This window comes from Lithobates pipiens, unplaced genomic scaffold (genome assembly GCF_037356315.1).
Source record: "Lithobates pipiens isolate NorthernLeopardFrog02 unplaced genomic scaffold, aLitPip1_a1.2 Scaffold_27, whole genome shotgun sequence".
Classification (NCBI taxonomy): domain Eukaryota; kingdom Metazoa; phylum Chordata; class Amphibia; order Anura; family Ranidae; genus Lithobates; species Lithobates pipiens.
In genome coordinates this window covers 209,564,888-209,584,692 of record NW_027507788.1, presented here as the reverse complement: position 1 = coordinate 209,584,692, position 19,805 = coordinate 209,564,888, and the positions used below count along the sequence as shown (strand labels likewise).

Here is a 19,805-nt window from a genome sequence, read left to right as displayed (position 1 = left end):
CCTTTGTCCCTCTTTCTTCCTCATTTGTCCCTCATTTTGGTCTGATCTATACGGTTGTATATAAAATGCACTACTTATTCAACGACTAATGGGTTAGTCACAGGATTTGGACAGAAAGGTGACTTAGCTTGGTGTTGTTCTGACTTTAGTAGATTAAAGTCAGGTCTTTTGGTTGGAATAGTCAACTCATATAACTTAATTTACAAAATGTCACCATAGAAAATGGCCTTGAAAAATAGGTGGGGTTGGACTAAAAAAAAAAAAAAAAAAAAAAGCCAAAACTTGTGTGTCAACAGACTCCAGGAATAAATACCCGACCCTATAATTCCATGCAGACTTCCATTAAGTTGTTTTTTTTCAGGCAATGTGGTGGCCACACTTAATACACTACATCTGGAAAATATTCACAGCGCTTAAATTTTCCCACATTTTGTTATGTTCCAGCCTTATTCCAAAATAGCTTTAATTGATTACTTTCCTCTAAATTCTACAAACAATACCCCATAATGACAATGTGAAAGAAGTTTGTTTGAAATTTATGCAAATTTATTAAAAAACAAAACAAAAAACAAATCTTATTTACATAAATATTCACATCCTTTGCTTAATACTTTTTTGAAGCCCCTTTGGCACCAATTACAGCCTCATGTCTTTTTGAGTATGATGCTACAAGCTTGGCACACCTATTTTTGGCCAGTTTCTCCTATTCTACTTTGCAGGACCTCTCAAGCTACATCAGGTTGGATGGGGAGCGTCGGTGCACAGCCATTTTCAGATCTCTCCAGAGATGTTCAATTGCGCTCTGGCATTTACAGAGTTGTCCCCCCGTGACCACTCCTTTGTTATCTTGGCTGTGTGCTTAGGGTCATTGTCCTGTTGGAAGATAAACCTTTGCCCCAGTCTGCGGTCCAGAGTGCTCTGAAGCAGGTTTTCAACAAGGATGTCTCTGTACATTGCTGCATTCATCGTTCCCTCAGTCCCGACTAGTCACCCAGTTCCTGCTGCTGAAAATCATCCCCACAGAATGATGCTGCCACCACCATGCTTCACCTTTTGGGATGGCATTGGCCAGGAGATGAGCAGTGCCTGGTGTCCTCCAGACATGATGCTTGCCATTCAGGCCAAAGGCTTCAATCTTTGTTTCATCACACCAGAATTTTTTCATCTTGAGTCCTTCAGGTGCCTTTTGGCAAACTCCAAGCGTGCTGTCATGGGGAATGGCTTTCACCTGGCCACTCTACCATACAGGCTTGATTGGTGGAATGCTGCAGAAATGGTTGTTCTTCTGGAAGGTTTTCCTCTCTTCACAGAGAAATGCTGGAGCTCTGTCAGAGTGACCATCAGGTTCTTGGTCACCTCCCTGACTAAGGCCCTTCTCCACCGATCGGTCAGTTTGGCCAGGAGTCCCTCTCTAGGAAGAGTCCTGGTGGTTCTAAACTTCTTCCATTTATGGATGATGGAGGCCACTCTGCTCATTGGGATCTTTAATGCTGCAGAATTTTTCTGTACCCTTCCCCAGATCGGTGCCCCCATACAATCCTGTCTTGGAGGTCTACAGACAATTCCTTGGACTTCATGGCTTGGTCTGTGCTCTGACGTGCACTTTTAACCTGGAATCTTATATACACAGGTGCGTGCCTTTCCAAATTATGTCCAATCAACTGAATTTACTACAGGTGGACTCCAATCAAGTTGTAGAAACATCTCAAGGATGATCAGTGGAAACAGGAGGCACGGCACCTGAGCTCAATTCTGAGTGTCATGGCAAAGGCTGTGAATACTTATGTACATGGGATTTTTTATTTTTAATAAATTTGCAAAGATTTCAAACAAACTCCTTTCACGTTTTTATTTTGGGGTATTGTTTGTAGAATTTTGAGGAAAATAATAAATGTAATCCATTTTGGAATAAGGATGTAACATAACAAAATGTGGAAAAAGTGAAGTGCTGTGAATACTTCCCAGATGCACTGTAATGCCACGTACACACGATCAAATTGTCCGGCGTACTTAGTCGGCCGGACCGCATTTCACCGCACAATCCGATCGTGTGTGGGCTTCAGCGGACTTTTTCAGCGTAAAGTCCGGCGGACTTAGAAAGTAGTTTTGCAGCCCAATCTTAGTCCCGTTGTGCGTGCTGTACGTCATCGCACTAGCAAACGCCGGACTTTCCGTGTGTCCGTGTGTGGCCAAGTCCGTTCGGTAGAAAGTCCGCCGGACTATCCGCCGGATTGTTTGTCGGACTAAGTACGCCGGACAATTTGATCGTGTGTAGGCGGCATATGTAGTTATGTATCATGTATGGCTGATGAACAGCAGGTGAACTTCTCTTGAAATCCGGCGATTAGAGATCAGGTCAGAAAAGTCAGAAGTCCCTTTTTCCATTCACTCCATCCAGAGAACACTCTACCTTGATTTTTACCAGGCTGAGGTTTACGGCCATCCAGAGGAAGAGAATATAATCAATCAAATGTAAAGCCGCGTACACACGGGCGGACTGTCTGGCCAACTAAGTCCGTCAGACAATACGACGGACAGTCCGTCCTACTTTCGAATGAACGGACTTGACCACACACGATGAACAAACAGTCCATCGAAAGCTTGCGCGATGACGTGTACAGCACGTACGACGGGACTAGAAATAGGACGTCCAATACACAGCAATGCAACCTTTCGCCGTGTAAATCCTTTCTGAGCATGCGCCATACTTAGTCCGTCGAACTAGCCTACTCACGAGCGGACTGTCCGCTGAAACCAAAGTATGACGGACAATATTACGGAAATTCCGAAATACTTAGTCCGCCAGACTGCACGCTGAAAAAGTCCGCTGAAGCCCACACACGAGCGGACTGTCCGCTGAAATGTGTTTCGGCGGACTAAGTTGGACAGACAGTCCGCCCGTGTGTACGCGGCTTAAGAATTGTTTGACATATTTTAATGAAGCATTGATAATGGCTGTTCTTCTTCTCTGATAGTCTGATATATGCATGTGATGACTCCTGATGTTAACCTAAATGTCTTTTCTTTCCAGATGGTGAAGGCAATCCAAGTACTTAGAATCCACCTGCTTGAACTGGAAAAGGTGAATGAATTGTGCAAGGATTTCTGCAACCGCTACATCACCTGCCTGAAAACCAAAATGCACAGCGATAATCTCCTCAGGAACGACTTAGGAGGACCCTATTCCCCAAACCAAGCATCCAACAGCCTTCACACACAGGTCAGACAACATCGAGTCCTCATTCCATGTATATCAGAGTAGATTTTTTTTTGTATGAAAATTGAACTGAAAGTCACAGAGACGCCAAGTCAGAACTCATCAGAAACATCCCACACAACATACCTAGTGAAAATAGATTATTGGACCCAAAATTAAGATACCCTGAACTCAGCCACCCACAGTACAGAGCAGATTACTTCAGAAGTATGTTGCTACCCCCTGGAGGCTAGGGGGAAAGGTCAAGGAAATTTTACCCCAGGGCTGTGTCTTTGGCATGTGGTGAAGGTATGAGGCAGTGGGCACCAGTCACTTTTTTGGTGATCAAGTTCAAGGAGAGATGGTGAGAGGCTCCAGATACCAATGACTCTATACAGACTCCAAACTCCACTCTCTGCTTGACAGACCAAGGGACTTCATGCCTTAACGGGCATTCTGTAAGCTACCAGCCTCCTTGTAAGGCTGAACTTTCGCAGAGTTTTCTGAGACACCTCCTGTAGCAGAGTTTGCCTCTCAGCACACTGTGTTGGGACCAGGTTCCCCCCATATAGACAGGGCCAGCTTCAGGCCTAAACCCTAGGCCTAGTCTCTTAACCAAAGGCCCTTTCTTGGCAGCAGGTCTGATACATTACCTCCCCCAGGGCGAGAGCCTAGGGGGAAGACACCCTCGTAAAGGTAGACCCACAGCATGCACCACTTGGAAAGGTTTCCTTTAACTTATGATGGTGGACTTTTCTAGATGATACAGGCTGATTCCTGCTCTCCAAAGCTTGCCTGCCACTGTCCTGGGGGTTGACCTGGAAAGTAGATAAATATTCATAACCCAGACCCATTGTCTCTTCCCACTCTATTTCCAGCCCCCAGCAGGAGGCAGACATAGACAATACAGCTGGGTATACGGAAGGCCAGGCAAAGACAGATCCTATTTAATTAAACTCTTAGCTGAATATAGCCAGGCAGTACTAACATTTGGGAAACACTCCTGCTTAAGGCAGGATGTTTACATGAGAACATTTAAGGGCTTGTGTTGATGGTAGGTGCAGCTTGCTTAGAGTATAATTTGAGATGCTTGGGAGACCATTAGAAGTTCTTTCACTGGTGCAGTTGACCTGCATTTGACTTCCTTCTAAGCTGCATCAACATACCTTAGGCTCCTTTTGTCTCCCCATTAACTTGTATGTGGAGAAAATAGTTAATTATATACTGCTGACTTTAGGCCTTGTGTGTGAAAATCGCTCCAAGATTTGTTGGGGGGGGAGGGGGTTGCCCACAGCAGCCAACAAGCTTCCAGCTATCATTTTTTTACTGTCCTGGTCTAAAAAAGCATCAAATAATCTGATTGTTAGCCGTGGGCAAGAAGCGCATTTTCCCTTTGGAATACTTTTTCTGGCTGGTGTTTCCACAGGGGGATGTGGCCAACAGATCTTTTTTTCCAGCCCAGCTTAGCCCGTAAAAGCAGTGGATATAAAAAAATAGTCTATACTGTATATAGTTGATACATAGACCACATACTATATGTTGCAATGTTCCAAACAATAATAAAAGGCACAATCAATGAATTATGAGTAATTTAATTAAGTCCTCTGTGCCTTAAAATTATATATATATGAGTCCTTATATTCCAATATATGGACTCATATATTGTTGCCACAAGTCCATATATTCTAATATACATATAATTCACCAATGAAAGTCAAAAATCTAATAAATTCAAATGAACATGCTCCTAGTGAGTTCCATCACCATTCATAAGAATCTCAGACTCTTACCAGAATAACAGACTCCAATTTATAGGAGGCTTGGTACACCAAGGGTTAACCCAAACACTCAGATCACACCACTCAGTATGGATCCTGCACATGGATGTATGGATGGATGGAAGACTCAGAGCCTCAGTCTATACTGTATACAGTTGATACATAGACCACATACTGTATGTTGCACTGTTCCAAACAATAATAAAAGGCACAATCAATGAATTATGAGTAATTTAATTAAGTCCTCTGTGCCTTAAAATTATATATATATATGAGTCCTTATATTCCAATATATGGACTTGTGTATTATTTCCACAAGTCCATATATTCCAATATACATATAATTCACCAATGAAAGTCAAAAATCTAATAAATTCAAATAAACATGCTCCCAGTGAGTTCCATCACCATTCATAAGAATCTCAGCCTCTTACCAGAATAACAGACCCCAATTTATAGAAGGCTTGGTACACCAAAAGTTAACCCAAACACTCAGATCACACCACTCAGTATGGATCCTGCACATGGATGTATGGATGGATGGAAGACTCAGAGCCTCAGGCATTGGTACATAAGGGGTTAATCAGAGGTTAACCAGGAAGAGAGATCCCAAAGCTTCCATAGTGTAAAACCGGTAAAATATTTTATTTGTTGAGAGGCGCTTCCAGGATGGAGAAGGATCTGGGGGTCCTAGTAGAAGACAGACTGAGCAAAAGCATGCAGTGTCAAGCTGCGGCTACCAAAGCAAGCAGAATATTAGCGTGCATTAAAAAGGTAATTTACTCCAGAGATGAAACGTCTATTCTACCACTTTATAAAACTCTGGTTTGGCCACATCTGGAGTATTCCATCCAGTTCTGGTCACCAGTCCTCAGAAGGGATGTGCTGGAGCTGGAGAAGAGTCCAGAGAAGAGCAACTAAATGAATATGGGGTCTGGAGGACCTCAATTATGAGGAACGACTACAAGCGCTAAATTTATTGTCCCTGGAGAAGAGACGCTTGAGAGGAGATTTATTTATACAAATATTGCAACAGTGATCCCAGCGTAAGTAAGAAACTTTTCAGTCCCAGGGAGTGTAAGAGGACATGGGGGGGGACCACCCGATGAGATTGGAAGGGAAGCGGTTAAACCTTAAGTTACGTAGGGGTTTTTTTCACTGTCAGAGTGGTAAGGATGTGGAACTCTCTTCCACAATCGGTGGTGTCGATAGAAAGTATGAATAGTTTTAAAAGACGCTTGGACAGGCATCTTAGCGAAAACTAAATACGGGAATATGGGAAATGATTTCTCTACACACATACACCTACACAGGTTGAACTATATGGACTGTTATCTTTATTCAATCTTACCAACTATATAACTATGTAACTATTTAATCAAAGAAATGCACTCATGGGATAAGTTAACATCATGGTCCGGAATGATGACGCCAGCATAAGCCCCTCCCCAACGCGTTTCATCCGCAGAGACTTTCTCCAGGTTTTTGACCTGAAGGAATGCAAAACACATTAGTCCAAATATATTTTATTTGTTCCACAAGGGCAACACGAAAAACTATAGGCTTCCAATGTGTTTTGGGGACCAAAGCACCCCCTTCATCAGGCTGCTTTACCAGGCAAGCATTGGCTGCCTAATATTTTTTTCCTGTTGTCTTTTGTGGAGCAAATAAAAAACAATTGAACTCTCAGCAACATGTTTGGTGCTCCTTTTGGCTCAACTATATGTTGACTTTTCAAACTGGGTGCCCCCTATCTCTTGGAAGACCCTAGCTTTGTTAAAGAGCTGCCAAGCCTAGACCATCTGGATCAGACTAAGGCAGGCCACAGGTTGCAGGAAAGAAATTTGCACGATTGCCCCCGTTAACACAAACAGTGCTGACAGGGGAATTCTTCCTGCCCAAACATTTTATTCTACTGGTGGGGGGCAGGGGTAGTGGACAGTGATTAGAATCGATAATCGCAAGTAAATCCAACAGGCTAGTTTGTACTCAAGTTGATAGATCAATCAACGATTTGTAAGTGTGCTGCTCAGGCTTGATGACTGTGGGGAGTAGTGTGGGTGATGCCACATCCACCGCAGGAGTGCCAACAAGAGATGGAGCTCGTCGCAGCTCCTATAGTCACTAGAAGAAAGAGAGGAAAGATCCCTGGTGCCGCACATCCACGGTGGTCTGTGATAGTTATGGGAGAGACAAATTCAGCCTGGGCTCCTGCCAGGCCACGCCCCAAACTCAGTTCTCTCACGTCTGAAACGCGTTCGGCGGAGTGAAACACGTTGGGGTCGTGGCCTTGCGGGGGAGCCCAGGCTGAGGTCGTCTCTCCCATAACCATCACAGGACACCATGGATGTGTGGCACCAGGGATCCTTCCTCTCTTTTTTTTCTAGTGATAGATCGATCAACTTGGTGCATTCAGTCTGCCCACAAATGGTTCGAATCTCGGCCGGTTCAGCAGGAACCAGCCAAGATTTGAACCGTCTATGGCTGGCCTAAGGCCTTTTTATCTACTATCCAAGGATCCAGATCTACATGCTCCTTCCTGTACTTGAGTATAAAAAGATGGGCTGGGAAGTTGCACAGGAGCCAGGCGTCATATTTTTGACCAATAAGGATAATTTTTGTGATTGATTTTTTATTTTTTTTTACCTTTTCCATTGTGGACGTATCAGCATTTAAAACTGAGGCCTACCCGCTATTACAAATCTCTGCTGGACAAACGTACACTTGACTGGCCAGCTATGCTTTCACACTGTGTCACAACAATACCCCGGCTATCCCCCCCCCCCCTCCGATCAGCAGTCGCAAATCCAGCAGCCTTTTGTGTTGTGCGTTTTATGGGCTGCAGAGAATATTTAAATATTGTATGCGCTGGCACTGGAGATGATATCAGGAATATTTGATGCGCTCTACATGAAAAGATATATTCATTATGAGCAATTTTCTTTCATTTTTTCCTTTTCCTCCCAGGATCGTCTCAAAAATACAAATAAATAATGGCACAAAAAAAAAAAAAAAAAAAATCTAATTTAGACATCCTGAAATAACAGAACCACTTAATCACTGATTTTAAAAGTAGGGAGAGGGGGCTTTTTCTTCCTCTTGTTTGCTAATATCCTCTGGAAAAGAGACTTCTTATGCCGTCTCTGCTTATTGCGCTTTCCCTTATGAGCGAAATTAGCAAGAAACTTGCATAAAGGACGACAATAATTGCTCAACGAGCATCTCGTTTGTAATTTATTAGCTTCTATTATTGCAGGTTGCCACGGCAACGACTTGCATCCCGGGCGACAAGAGAGATGTTAGATATGAAGCGGTGGGGCTGCGCGCTCGGGAAAATGGAGATGCACATTTTTATCAGTAATTCTGCTGAAAATAGGAAGTGAGAAGTTAATGAGATGTAAAGCTGTCCTGTGGCTGTTGTGAATAGATTTTTTTTATTTTTTTTTTATTTTTTTTTAAATGTTGATCTAATTAGAATGCATTGGTCAGGAAACGTAATGAGGATTTAAGCTCTCGTGCAAAAAAAAAAAAAAAAAAACACCTCCAGATCCTAGCAGAAAATAAATATATTATGATGGTAATGAATAGTCTGCGGTTGGAAGTGGACGTCCACCTTTCCTGCAGGAAAATTCCAATTTCTGTTTTAATTCGGGCGCGATCCGACATAAAATTTCATTTTTTACGCTATATAATTATATAGTAATATTTTATGAACAATGTATATATTTCATGGATAAGTCTGTCTTCTGCTTCTCGCCTTCCATTGTAGGCTCGTAACCATGAGCCTGTTATATTAGGCCTCATTTATCAAAAAGTAAAACTCCACTTTCTGCTGAGTTTTAGTTTGCATCTTCAGAAGGCTATCAGGATTGTAATAAGAAACAATGCACCGCTGGCAAACCTATAGCCTTTGAGCATATTTAAAGATGAACTCTGGGAAGACACACAACGCATTAATTAATGCAGCTCTACTCATTAATGCATAATTGAATGTATTTTTTTTTTTTTTAAAGACAAGCAATATCAGTACATAGTGATATCAGCTTCTTGCAGCCCCGGTCCAGCAGAGGTCAGAATGGAAGAGGGAGGAGAAGCAATAGGAGCCATTCAGGAGATGTGCAATGTTCATGTACTAACAAGGAACATACTGACAGGAGGAAAGAGCAGAGTGAGAGAGAGATGACCTCATCATTTTGCTTTAAGTAGTGCAGAGTAGCAAGGAACCCTAGCGTTCCTCCAGAGCAGCCATTCTCAACCAGGGTTCCATGGAACCTTGGGGTTCCTTTAGAGGTTGCTAGGGGTTCCTTGAGGTGTAGCTGATGGACCACCTATTTTGATGATGCCTACAAAGTTCAAGGTTCAGCACCACTTAGCAAAGCCAGAAGCATGACACCAAATATCTTTTTTGCTATCTTAAGGGTGGCATTCTAAACACCACTTTAAAGAGGGATTCCACCAAAAAAAAAAAAAATATTAAAAGCCAGCAGCTATAAATACTACAGCTGCTGACTTTTAATAAATGGACACTCACCTGTCCCGGGTTCCAGCGATGCCGGCAGCCGAGGCCGATCGATCGATCGGCCCTCGGCTGCTGTCGCCACCATTCTAGGTGAGGGAATCGGGAAGTGAAGCGAATCGGCTTCACTTCCCGGTTCCCTACTGCGCATGCGCGAGCCTCGCCACGCAATAGGAAATCTCCGCGCTGTCACTGGGACCCGTGTGTGTCCCAGCAGACAGCGCGGCAGGGCAGGAAATGGCGTAGACTCCCACGGAAGTCTATGCCCGGAAGTGGGTGAAAATACCTGTCTTTGACAGGTATCTCCACCCCCCTCCCCCCTGAAAGGTGTCAATTGTGACACCGGAGGGGGGGAGGGATCCGATCAGCGGAGGTTCCACTTTAGGGTGGAATCCCGCTTTAAGTAGTGCAGAGTAGCAAGGAACCCTAGCGTTCCTCCAGAGCAGCCATTCTCAAACAGGGTTCCGTGGAACCTTGGGGTTCCTTTAGAGGTTGCTAGGGGTTCCTTGAGGTGTGGCTGATGGACCACCTATTTTGATGATGCCTACAAAGTTCAAGGTTCAGCACCACTTAGCAAAGCCAGAAGCATGACACCAAATATCTTTTTTGCTATCTTAAGGGTGGCATTCTAAACAACACTTTAAAGAGGAAGTAAACCCTAATGAGTTTACTTCCTTTTTCATTCCCTGCAAAGGTAAAGCATAATGGACTACTATGCATCGCATAGTAGTCCATTATGTGTCACTTACCTGACACAGGAGCCAGCGAAGTCACTGCTGTCCCCTGTATTCCGGCGCATCCATTTTCTCGGTGGGTCTCGCTGCTCCGCCGCTGTCATTCAGCGAAGCCACGATGACGTCACTCCCACGAATGCACACGGGAGCCGCCACTCGCGGCATATATCGCCGTTGACCGCGGTGCACTCAGTGCCTTTCTTTCGGCAAATATCTCCTAAACCATGTAGGTTTAGGAGATATTTGTTGGACCTACAGGTAAGCCTTAATCTAGGCTTACCTGTAGGTCAAAGTTGGTTGTAAAGGTTTACAACCACTTTAAGTAGTGCAGAGTAGCAAGGAACCCTAGCGTTCCTCCAGAGCAGCCATTCTCAACCAGGGTTGCGTGGAACCCTGGGGTTCCTTCAGAGGTTGCTAGGGGTTCCTTGAGCTGTGGCTGATGGACCACCTATTTTGATGATGCCTACAGAGTTCAAGGTTCACCACCACTTAGCAAAGCCAGGAGCGTGACACCAAATATCTTTTTTGCTGTCTTTAAGGGTGGCATTCTAAACACCACTTTAAAGAGGGATTCCGCCCCAAAAAAAAATATTTAAAGCCAGCAGCTATAAATACTACAGCTGCTGACTTTTAATAAATGGACACTCACCTGTCCCGGGTTCCAGCGATGCCGGCAGCCAAGGCCGATCGATCGCTCGAGGTGAGGGAATCAGGAAGTAAAGCGAATCGGCTTCACTTCCCGGTTCCCTACTGCGCATGCGCGAGCCGCGCCGCGCAATCAGAAATCTCCGCGCTGTCACTGGGACCCGTGTGTGTCCCAGCAGACAGCGCGGCAGGGCAGGAAATGGCGTAGACTCCCGTGGGAGTCTATGCCCGGAAGTGGGTGAAAATACCTGTCTTTGACAGGTATCTCCACCCCCTCCCCCCTGAAAGGTGTCAATTGTGACACCGGAGGGGGGGGTTCCGATCAGCGGAGGTTCCACTTTAGGGTGGAATCCCGCTTTAAGGAAGACATTCTTCCTATTGACCACTAATATAAGGAGCATTTTTCTTATTGAGCCCTGATGATTTGGTTTTAGTAAGGGTTCCTCGAGACATCAAAATTATTTTTGGGGTTCCTCTAGGGTTAAAAGGTTGAGAAAACCTGCTCCAGAGCTTGCTAGGGGTTCCTTGAGCTGTGGTCGATTGACTTTCCATCTGATGGTGCCTGCATAGTTCCAGTGCAAACACCACTTGGGAGAGCCAGCGGTATAATAACACCAATGATCCTTTTTAGCTAAGAGACATTTTCCCAATGACCACCAATGTAACTAACCATTTTTTCCACTAACCCCCGATAAATTGGTTTTATCAGTTGTACCTCAAGAATTGTTTTAACCAATTCCCACCCAAGAACGTCATATGACGCCCTAGAATTTCAGTGGGAATACCTGAATGATGGGTGCAGCTACAGGCATCATTCAGATATCCTTGTTTTCCGCCCGGCGATTCTGTGCACCATAAGAATGATCATAGTGGCAGTTCCACCGCTTGATTGTTCTTGCAGGCGACGGGAGGGGACATCTTCCCCTCCTGCTGCCATCCGGTGCTTCTCCGGGCTCTTCCGTGCCATCGGGGACCTGGAGAAAGAATCACCCGCCGCCGGATGATAAGCATAGAGATGAGCGGTGACCAGATGGTCACCGCTCATCTCTATGACCGTCGGAGGCCCAGGCGCGACGTTATGAGGTTGTAAACAAAGCCGAGATCGCGGCAAGTAAGTATGAGATTGTGGATTTTTTTTTTGTTTACATCCCTTGGGAATAAAAGTGATCAAAAAAAAATGTTGTAAAAGAAAGTAAAACAAAAAAAAAAGTAAAATAATAATAAAAAAAAGTTTTAAATGCCCCTGTCCCCGATAGCTCGCTCTCAGAAGCGAACACACATGTTAGCCCCACCCACATATGTAAACGCTGTTCAAACCACACATGTGAGGTATCGCCACGTGCATTAGAGTGCGAGCAACAATTCTAGCACTAGCCTCCCTCTGTAACTCTAAACATGTAACCTGTAAAAAAAAAAATTGAAAGCGTCACCTATGGAGATTTTTAAGTACTGAAGTTTGGCGTCATTCCATGAGTGTGCACAATTTTAAAGCGTGACATGTTGGGTATCACTTTACTCGTCGTGCCATCATCTTTCACATTCTATTAAAAAATTGGCTAACTTTACTGTTTTGTTATTTTTTAAATCCTGAAACCGTTTTTTTTCCCCAAAAAACTTGTTTTAACAATTGTTGCGCAAATACCGTGCAAGATAAAAAGTTGCAATGATCGCCATTTTATTCCCTACAGCATCTGCTAAAAAATAAATATATAATGTTTTGGGGGTTCTGAGTAATTTTCTAGCAAAAAAAAAATATGATTTTTACATGTAGGAGAGGAGTGCCATAATAGGCCCAGTATGGAAGTGGTTAAAGATAGTAGTTAAAGGGATATGCAATTAGCGGACTCCAGCTGTTACAAAACTACAAGTCCCATCATGCCTCTGCCTCTGGGTGTCATTCTTGTGGCTGTCAGAGTCTTGCTATGCCTCATGGGAATTGTAGTTCTGCAACAGCTGGAGGTCCGCTAATTGCAAATCCCGGCTCTAGAGCTTGCTAGGTGTTCCTTGAGCTGTGGTTAATTAACTTGCCATCTGATGGTGCCTGCATAGTTCCGGGGGCCAGCACCACTTGGAAGAGCCAGCAGTATAACACCAATGATCCTTTTAGCTATCTGTAAAGGTATCATTCTTACCACCATGGTAAAAGGGGCATTTTTCCTACTGACCTCCAATGTAAATGGTAGTTGACCTCTGATGAATTTGCTTTTATCGGGTGTACCTCAAGACTTGAAAATTTATTTCAAAGGTTCCTCTAGGGCAGGAGTAGGCAACCTTGGCACTCCAGCTGTGGTGAAACTACAAACCCCATCATGCCTATGTGAGTCATGCCTGTGATTGTCAGGGTCTTGCAATGTCTCATGGGTCTTGTAGTTTCAAAACAGCTGGAGGGCCGAGGTTGCCTACCCTTGCTCTAGGGCATGTTGCCAGGGATTCCTTGAGCTGTGGCTGATTGACCTCCCATTTGATGATGCCTGTGTAGTTCTGGGGCCAACACCACTGGGCAGAACCAGTGTTGTTACTCCAGCAGTGGCGGCCCATCCATATGGGGTGCAGGGGCGCCAACTCCCAATCTATCAGCCCGGCCCCTAATCCACATGCAGGGCGCCGGACGCATGGATTCCAAGTTTTTTTTTTTTTTTTTTTTTTATAAGAGTTTAGAACCACTGCTCTAGAGTGAAAGGGTTGAGAAAGGTTGGGCTATGGGTTGGACAAGGCAATACTTAACCACAGCACAGAAGAATCAGGACTCTGCCAGACAAAGCTATGCTGTGTGCTGAACTGTGTAAATATCAGGACTGGATGGACAGAAATATAAATACTTTGGAAGGTAAAATGTTGGGAAGAGAAATTAGTGATGCCTGTGACTCTGTAACCTGTCTATGAAATGTAACACTTTTAATCTGATGTGTTATGGGCAGTACCCCCAAATTCTTCTCTTGTTTTAATAAAGGATTCTTCACATTTTCTCTCTTCCTCATTACCATCACCCTCCTTTTCCAATATATTTCCTTTTATTCTACCTTTCTTGGAAACCAGTTGAGCAAATGTACTTCCTTCTCTTGTCATTTTAGGACTTGTTACAGAATTCTCCCAACGCCATGTCCGTCCTGTCCAACAACCCACAAGGAATAGTTGTGCCGTCCTCCACACTACAGCAAAGCAGCCTTTCCATGACAACCGTCAACTCTTCGCAGGTTGTATCAGGTGGGAAAATGTCAAACTGAAATGACTGTACCTAAAGGACTCTGTGTATGGTGGGATGCATTGTGATCTGAGCCCTTTGTACATACAGTGATGTGATCATTTTTATGGTCGTCTATAGAGCCTGCACACGATTACAGTTTAAAGTGAGCCGATGCTTTGCCCTTGCAGAGCAAAGTAACAGGGTCACCCAATTGCCCCCAAAGCTTATAGCGGCCTTCTGTTCCAATGCTACTGAATTTCTCAAACCGAAGAGAAAGTGAAATAGCTGATACATCCTGGTACGAGATGAGGAGGATTCTCTTCTCTTCCACCCTTGGTACAGCATTCGTTTCCTGAGCGTCACACCCCAGTGCTGGTACACGGGGGGGAGTGGGAGTCCTTAGCCCTCTATACACCCAAATGTTTGCGGACACCTGACCATGCTTGACCACGCTTGACCACACTTGACCCCGCTTGACCACGCTTGACCACGCTTGACCACGCTTGACCACATTTGACCACGCTTGACCACGCTTGACCACGCTTGACCACACTTGACCACACTTGATCACCTGATCCCACTTATATGAGCTATACAAGACATCCCATTCTAAAACCATGAACAATATTATGGAGTTGGCCTCCTTTGCAAATATAACATCCTCCACCCTTCTGGGAAGGATTTCAACAAGAGTTTGGAGTGTGTCTGTTGATATTTTTGGCCTATCCAAAAAAATTGGTCATAATAGTGGACGAGAAGACCTACATTTGGTGTTCAGTTCATCCCAAAGATGTTCCGAAGGGTTTGAAGTAAGGGCTCCCCACCAAAATCATCAAACTGTGTTTTCATGGACCATCTGACCTCAGTAATTTGGAGGGATGTCCACATATATTATAGTGTAAGTTGTGACCAGGGCTGGACTTACCATTGGGCTTGACTGGGCTCAAGCCCATGGGCCCCGTCCAGTAGGGGGCCCCCGTGGGCCCTGCTGAGATACATAGCGGATTATACTCGGCTCGGCTCCGCTCACAGGCACGCCCAGTCCTGCCCTATGATGGACATAACACAGGGACTGGGTGTGACTGTGAGCCGAGCTGAGTACACTCGGCTACTCTCGTCTCCTGCTCGGGACTGCGAGATGACCCATGAGCCACCGAGATGACCCGAGAGCTGCTGAGAGGACCCGAGAGCCGCCGAGAGGACCCGAGAGCCTCTTGGCAGCGCCATTTTTAAACTACAAGACTGCAATGACAAGGCTGCAAATGACACTGGGGCAAGGCTGCAAATGACATTGGACAAGGCTGCAGATGGACACTGATAAGGCTGCATTGATGGGCATTTAAAAGTTTTTTCCTTAAACTTCCCTCCTAAAAGTTTTTTTCCTTAAAATTCCCTCCTAAACTTGGGGTGCATGTTATATGCCGGCGCGTGTTATACACCGATAAATACGGTAATGTATAAAAGGTAGGTCCCGGAAGTGACTCAAGCCCAGGGGCCCCCATCACCCCAAGTCCTGCCCTGGTTGTGACCACAGCTAATTTTCACTCATACAGAGCAATATCACTTCACTGTGAGTGGGTAGGCATGGGCAAAGCATCTGTTACCTTTAAATGACTCTGGACAAATAGGAAGCAAACTTAGGACTTTCATACCATAGTGATAAGAGAAGAAGAAGAAGAATGGCCTTCAACATTCTTTACTGGCTAACAGAAGCCAATGAAATCCAAACCTCTACTGGAAAAAAATGCGTATTTGAATCTGATTGGTTATTGTGAGCCAATCATGTTTTGATTCCATGGATCAAAAAAATCATCATGGTTATGAATGGTTCAGTCTATGTTCCAAATAATGATAGTACTTTATTTTTTCAGAAGGAGCACTCATTGCTGGACTTTCTTTAAAGAATAACAATTGCGGTTTTGCTACCTTGAGATTTCCTAGTAATATTATACTAATTTGTAAATTGATTATGGTAATTTTGAATACTATCTCTTTATCGCTGTGAGTGACACTGTTTTATGGGTTCTTTGAGAGATTTGAAAAATAAAATGTACTATGCAAAATTACTAATGTACCTGAAATTCTATTATGATGTGATTGTTCACCATGATTGGTCCCATGTCTCTTTTGTAAAGGTATCCAATTGTACTCTTGTGTGAGAGGAGAAAATGGATGGCCGCCTATTTCGTTTTTGACTAACTAGGGAAATGCACAGTGGGAGAGCCATTCTTCTACAAGTGCAAAATACAAAAGTCCAGAGGAATGTATTTTAATAAATATATATATATATATATATATATATATATATATATATATATATATATATTTATTTATTATTATTTTTTTCCCAAGTACTGTATACCCTAAATTGTCAAAAGTATTCTGACGTCTGCCTTTGCACGCACATGAACTTTAACAGCTTCCCCGGTCTTAGTCTGTAGGGTTCAATATTGAGTTGGCCCGCCCTTTGCAGCTATAACAGCTTCAACTCTTCTGGGAAGGCCGTCCACAAGGTTTAGGAGTGTGTCTATGGGAATGTTTGACCATTCTTCCAGAAGAGCATTTGGGAGGTCAGGCACTAATGTTGCACAAGAAGGCCTGGCTCGCAGTCTCCGCTCTAATTTATCCCAAAGGTGTTCTATCGGGTTGAGGTCAGTCAAGTTCCTTCACCCCAAACTCGCTCATCCATGTCTTTATGGACCTTGCTTTGTGCACTGGTGCGCAGTCATGTTGGAACAGGAAGGGGCCATCCCCAAACTGTTCCCACAAAGCTGTGAGCGTGAAATTGTTCAAAATGTCTTGGTATGCTGATGCCTTAAGAGTTCTCTTCACTGGAACTAAGGGGTCAAGCCCAACCCCTGAAAAATAACCCCCACACCATAATCCCCCCTCCACCAAATGATTTGGACCAATGCACAAAGCAAGGTCCATAAACACATGGATGAGCGAGTTTGGGGTGGAGGAACTTGACTGGCCTGCACAGAGTCCTGACCTTCAACCCGATAGAAGACCTTTGGGATGAATTCGAGCAGAGACTGCGAGCCAGGCCTTATTGATCACATCAGTGCCTGACCTCACAAATGCGTTTCCAGAAGAATGGTCAAATATTCCCATAGACACACTCCTAAACCTTGTGGACAATCTTCCCTGAAGAATTGAAACTGTTATAGCTGCAAAGGGTGGGCCAACTCCATTTTGAACCCTACGGACTAAGACTGGGATGCCATTAAAGTTCATGTACGTGTAAAGGCAGGTGTCCCAGTACTTTTGACTATATGGTGTATGTAAATGCACACCAAAGCAACTCTGCAAAGTTTGGTCCTGCTTTGCTCTGTGTGAGAACCAACATAGTGATGTATACAGCAATGAGCAAATCAAGAGCTAGTTCACCTTGAGGTTGCCTCTGTTTCGTTACATATGGAGACCCATCACATATGGCTACCCGCTGGACTGCGCATGCACCACGCCGCCATATGAGTTCCAACACTGTGGCGATCTGCGCTTGCACAGAATTTTGGACCCACACCCCTGAGTCCAGGTTTAAGTCCAGGTTTAACCACTTTCAGACCGGACCATTTTGCTGGTAAATGACCAGAGGTCTTTTTACACTTTGGCACTGCGCTGCTTTAACTGGTAATTGCGCGGTCATGCAATGTTGTACCCAAACAAAATTTGCGTCCTTTTCTTCCCACAAATAGAGCTTTCTTTTGATGGTATTTGATTGCCTCTGCGATTTTTATTTTTTGCGATATAAACGTAAAAAGACCGCAAATTTTGAAAAAAAATGATATTTTCTACTTTTTGTTATTAGAAAAATCCAATAAACTCAATTTTAGTCATACATTTAGGCCAAAATGTATTCAGCCACATGTCTTTGGTAAAAAAAAAGTCAATAATTGTATATTTATTGGTTTGCGCAAAAGTTGTCACATCTACAAACTAAGGTACGTTTTCTGGAATTTACGCAGCTTTTAGTTTACGACTGCCTATCTCATTTCTTGAGGTGCTAAAATGGCAGGGCAGTACAAAACCCCCCCAAATGACCCCATTTTGGAAAGTAGACCCCCTAAGGAAATTGATAAGAGGCATGTTGAGCCCATTGAATATTTTATTTTTTTGCCTCAAGCGATTGAATAATGACAAAAAAAAACATATTTTTTTTTTTTTTACACAAAGTTGTCACTAAATGATATATTGCTCACACATGCTATGGGCGTATGTGAAATGACACCCCAAAATAAATTCTGCTGCTTCTCCTGAGTACGGGGATACCACATATGTGGGACTTTTTGGGAGCCTAGCCGCGTACGGGGCCCCGAAAACCAAGCACCGCCTTCAGGCTTTCTAAGGGCGTAAATTTTTGAGTTCACTTCTCACTACCTATTATAGTTTTGAAGGCCATAAAATGCCAAGATGGCACAAAACCCCCACAAATGACCCCATTTTAGAAAGTAGACACCCCAAGCTATTTGCTGAGAGGCATGTTGAGTCCATGGAATATTTTATATTTTGCCACAAGTTGCGGGAAAATTACAAACTTTTTTTTATTTTTTTATTTTTTCACAAAGTTGTCACTAAATGATATATTGCTCACGCATGCCATGGGCATATGTGAAATGACACCCCAAAATAAATTCTGCTGCTTCTCCTGAGTACGGGGATACCACATATGTGGGACTTTTTGGGAGCCTAGCCGCGTACGGGGCCCCGAAAACCAAGCACCGCCTTCAGGCTTTCTAAGGGCGTTACAGTTTTGAAGGCCATAAAATGCCAAGATGGCACAAACCCCCCCCAAATGACCCCATTTTGGAAAGTAGACACCCCTAAATTTAGGGGTACACTAGTGAGACTAGGTAATAAATGGCGGGTGCCCTGAAACTATAAAAAAATAACTAACCAACCAGCGTCACCTGTAACAGTTATATGGTGATCACTGGTGAAAGGGTTAACTAGGGGGCAATCAGGGGGCTTTATGCGGTAGTATATGGGGGTCCCTGGCGCTATAAAAAGCTGCGGCGAACCTAAATACCTACCTGCCTAACTAGCGTCACCTGTGACACTAATACAGCGATCAGAAAAACGATCGCTTATTAGGCTGGGTTCACACTGGAGCGATGCGGGAACGCCACGAATGCGCGGCGGGTTCCCGCATCGCATGCCTCCCGGCGGCAGTTCACACTGCCCTATGCGAACTGCTGGGAGTGTCAGTGAAATGTTACTGACACCCCCAGATCAGTTCGCATATCGCAGTGCGATCTGCAAACTCGGATCGCATGGTGTGAACACCCATGCGATCCGATTCTGCTGCGGGCCAAAAAAAGGGTCCCGTGCGAATTTGCGGCGGGTGTGGCGGGTGCGGCGGGTGCGGCGAATGGCTGAACTCGAATCGCACAGAGATCGGATGTGATTTGCACTGCAGTGCGGTGCGAATCACATCCGTTCTCAAACCGCTGCAATGTGAACCCAGCCTTAGTGACACTGGCGACGGGGGGTGATCACGGGGTTAAACCTTTATTGGGGGGGTTAGGGGGGTACCTTAGAACTAAAGGGGGCTAACCCTAACTGCCCTAACAGTTATTAGTCACAAATGACACCCGCCGGGTGATCAGGGGGTTAAACCTTTATTAGGTAATAAATGGCGGGTGCCCTGAAACTATAAAAAAATAACTAACCAACCGGCGTCACCTGTAACAGTTATATGGTGATCACAGGTGAAAGGGTTAACTAGGGGGCAATCAGGGGGCTTTATGCG

General features: G+C 44.4%; 1 protein-coding gene across 3 annotated transcripts in view; it reads left to right on the top strand.

Annotated features, from left to right (window-relative positions):
• PKNOX2 (PBX/knotted 1 homeobox 2) overlaps positions 1–19,805 on the top strand; it is a 701,154-nt gene that overhangs the window by 602,184 nt on the left and 79,165 nt on the right. For all 3 annotated transcript variants that reach the window (XM_077458198.1, XM_077458196.1, XM_077458197.1), the window contains 2 exons: positions 3,032–3,220; positions 13,941–14,073. In XM_077458198.1, the coding sequence (XP_077314324.1) occupies positions 3,032–3,220; positions 13,941–14,073 (322 nt within the window). The remainder of the gene's footprint in view (positions 1–3,031; positions 3,221–13,940; positions 14,074–19,805) is intronic.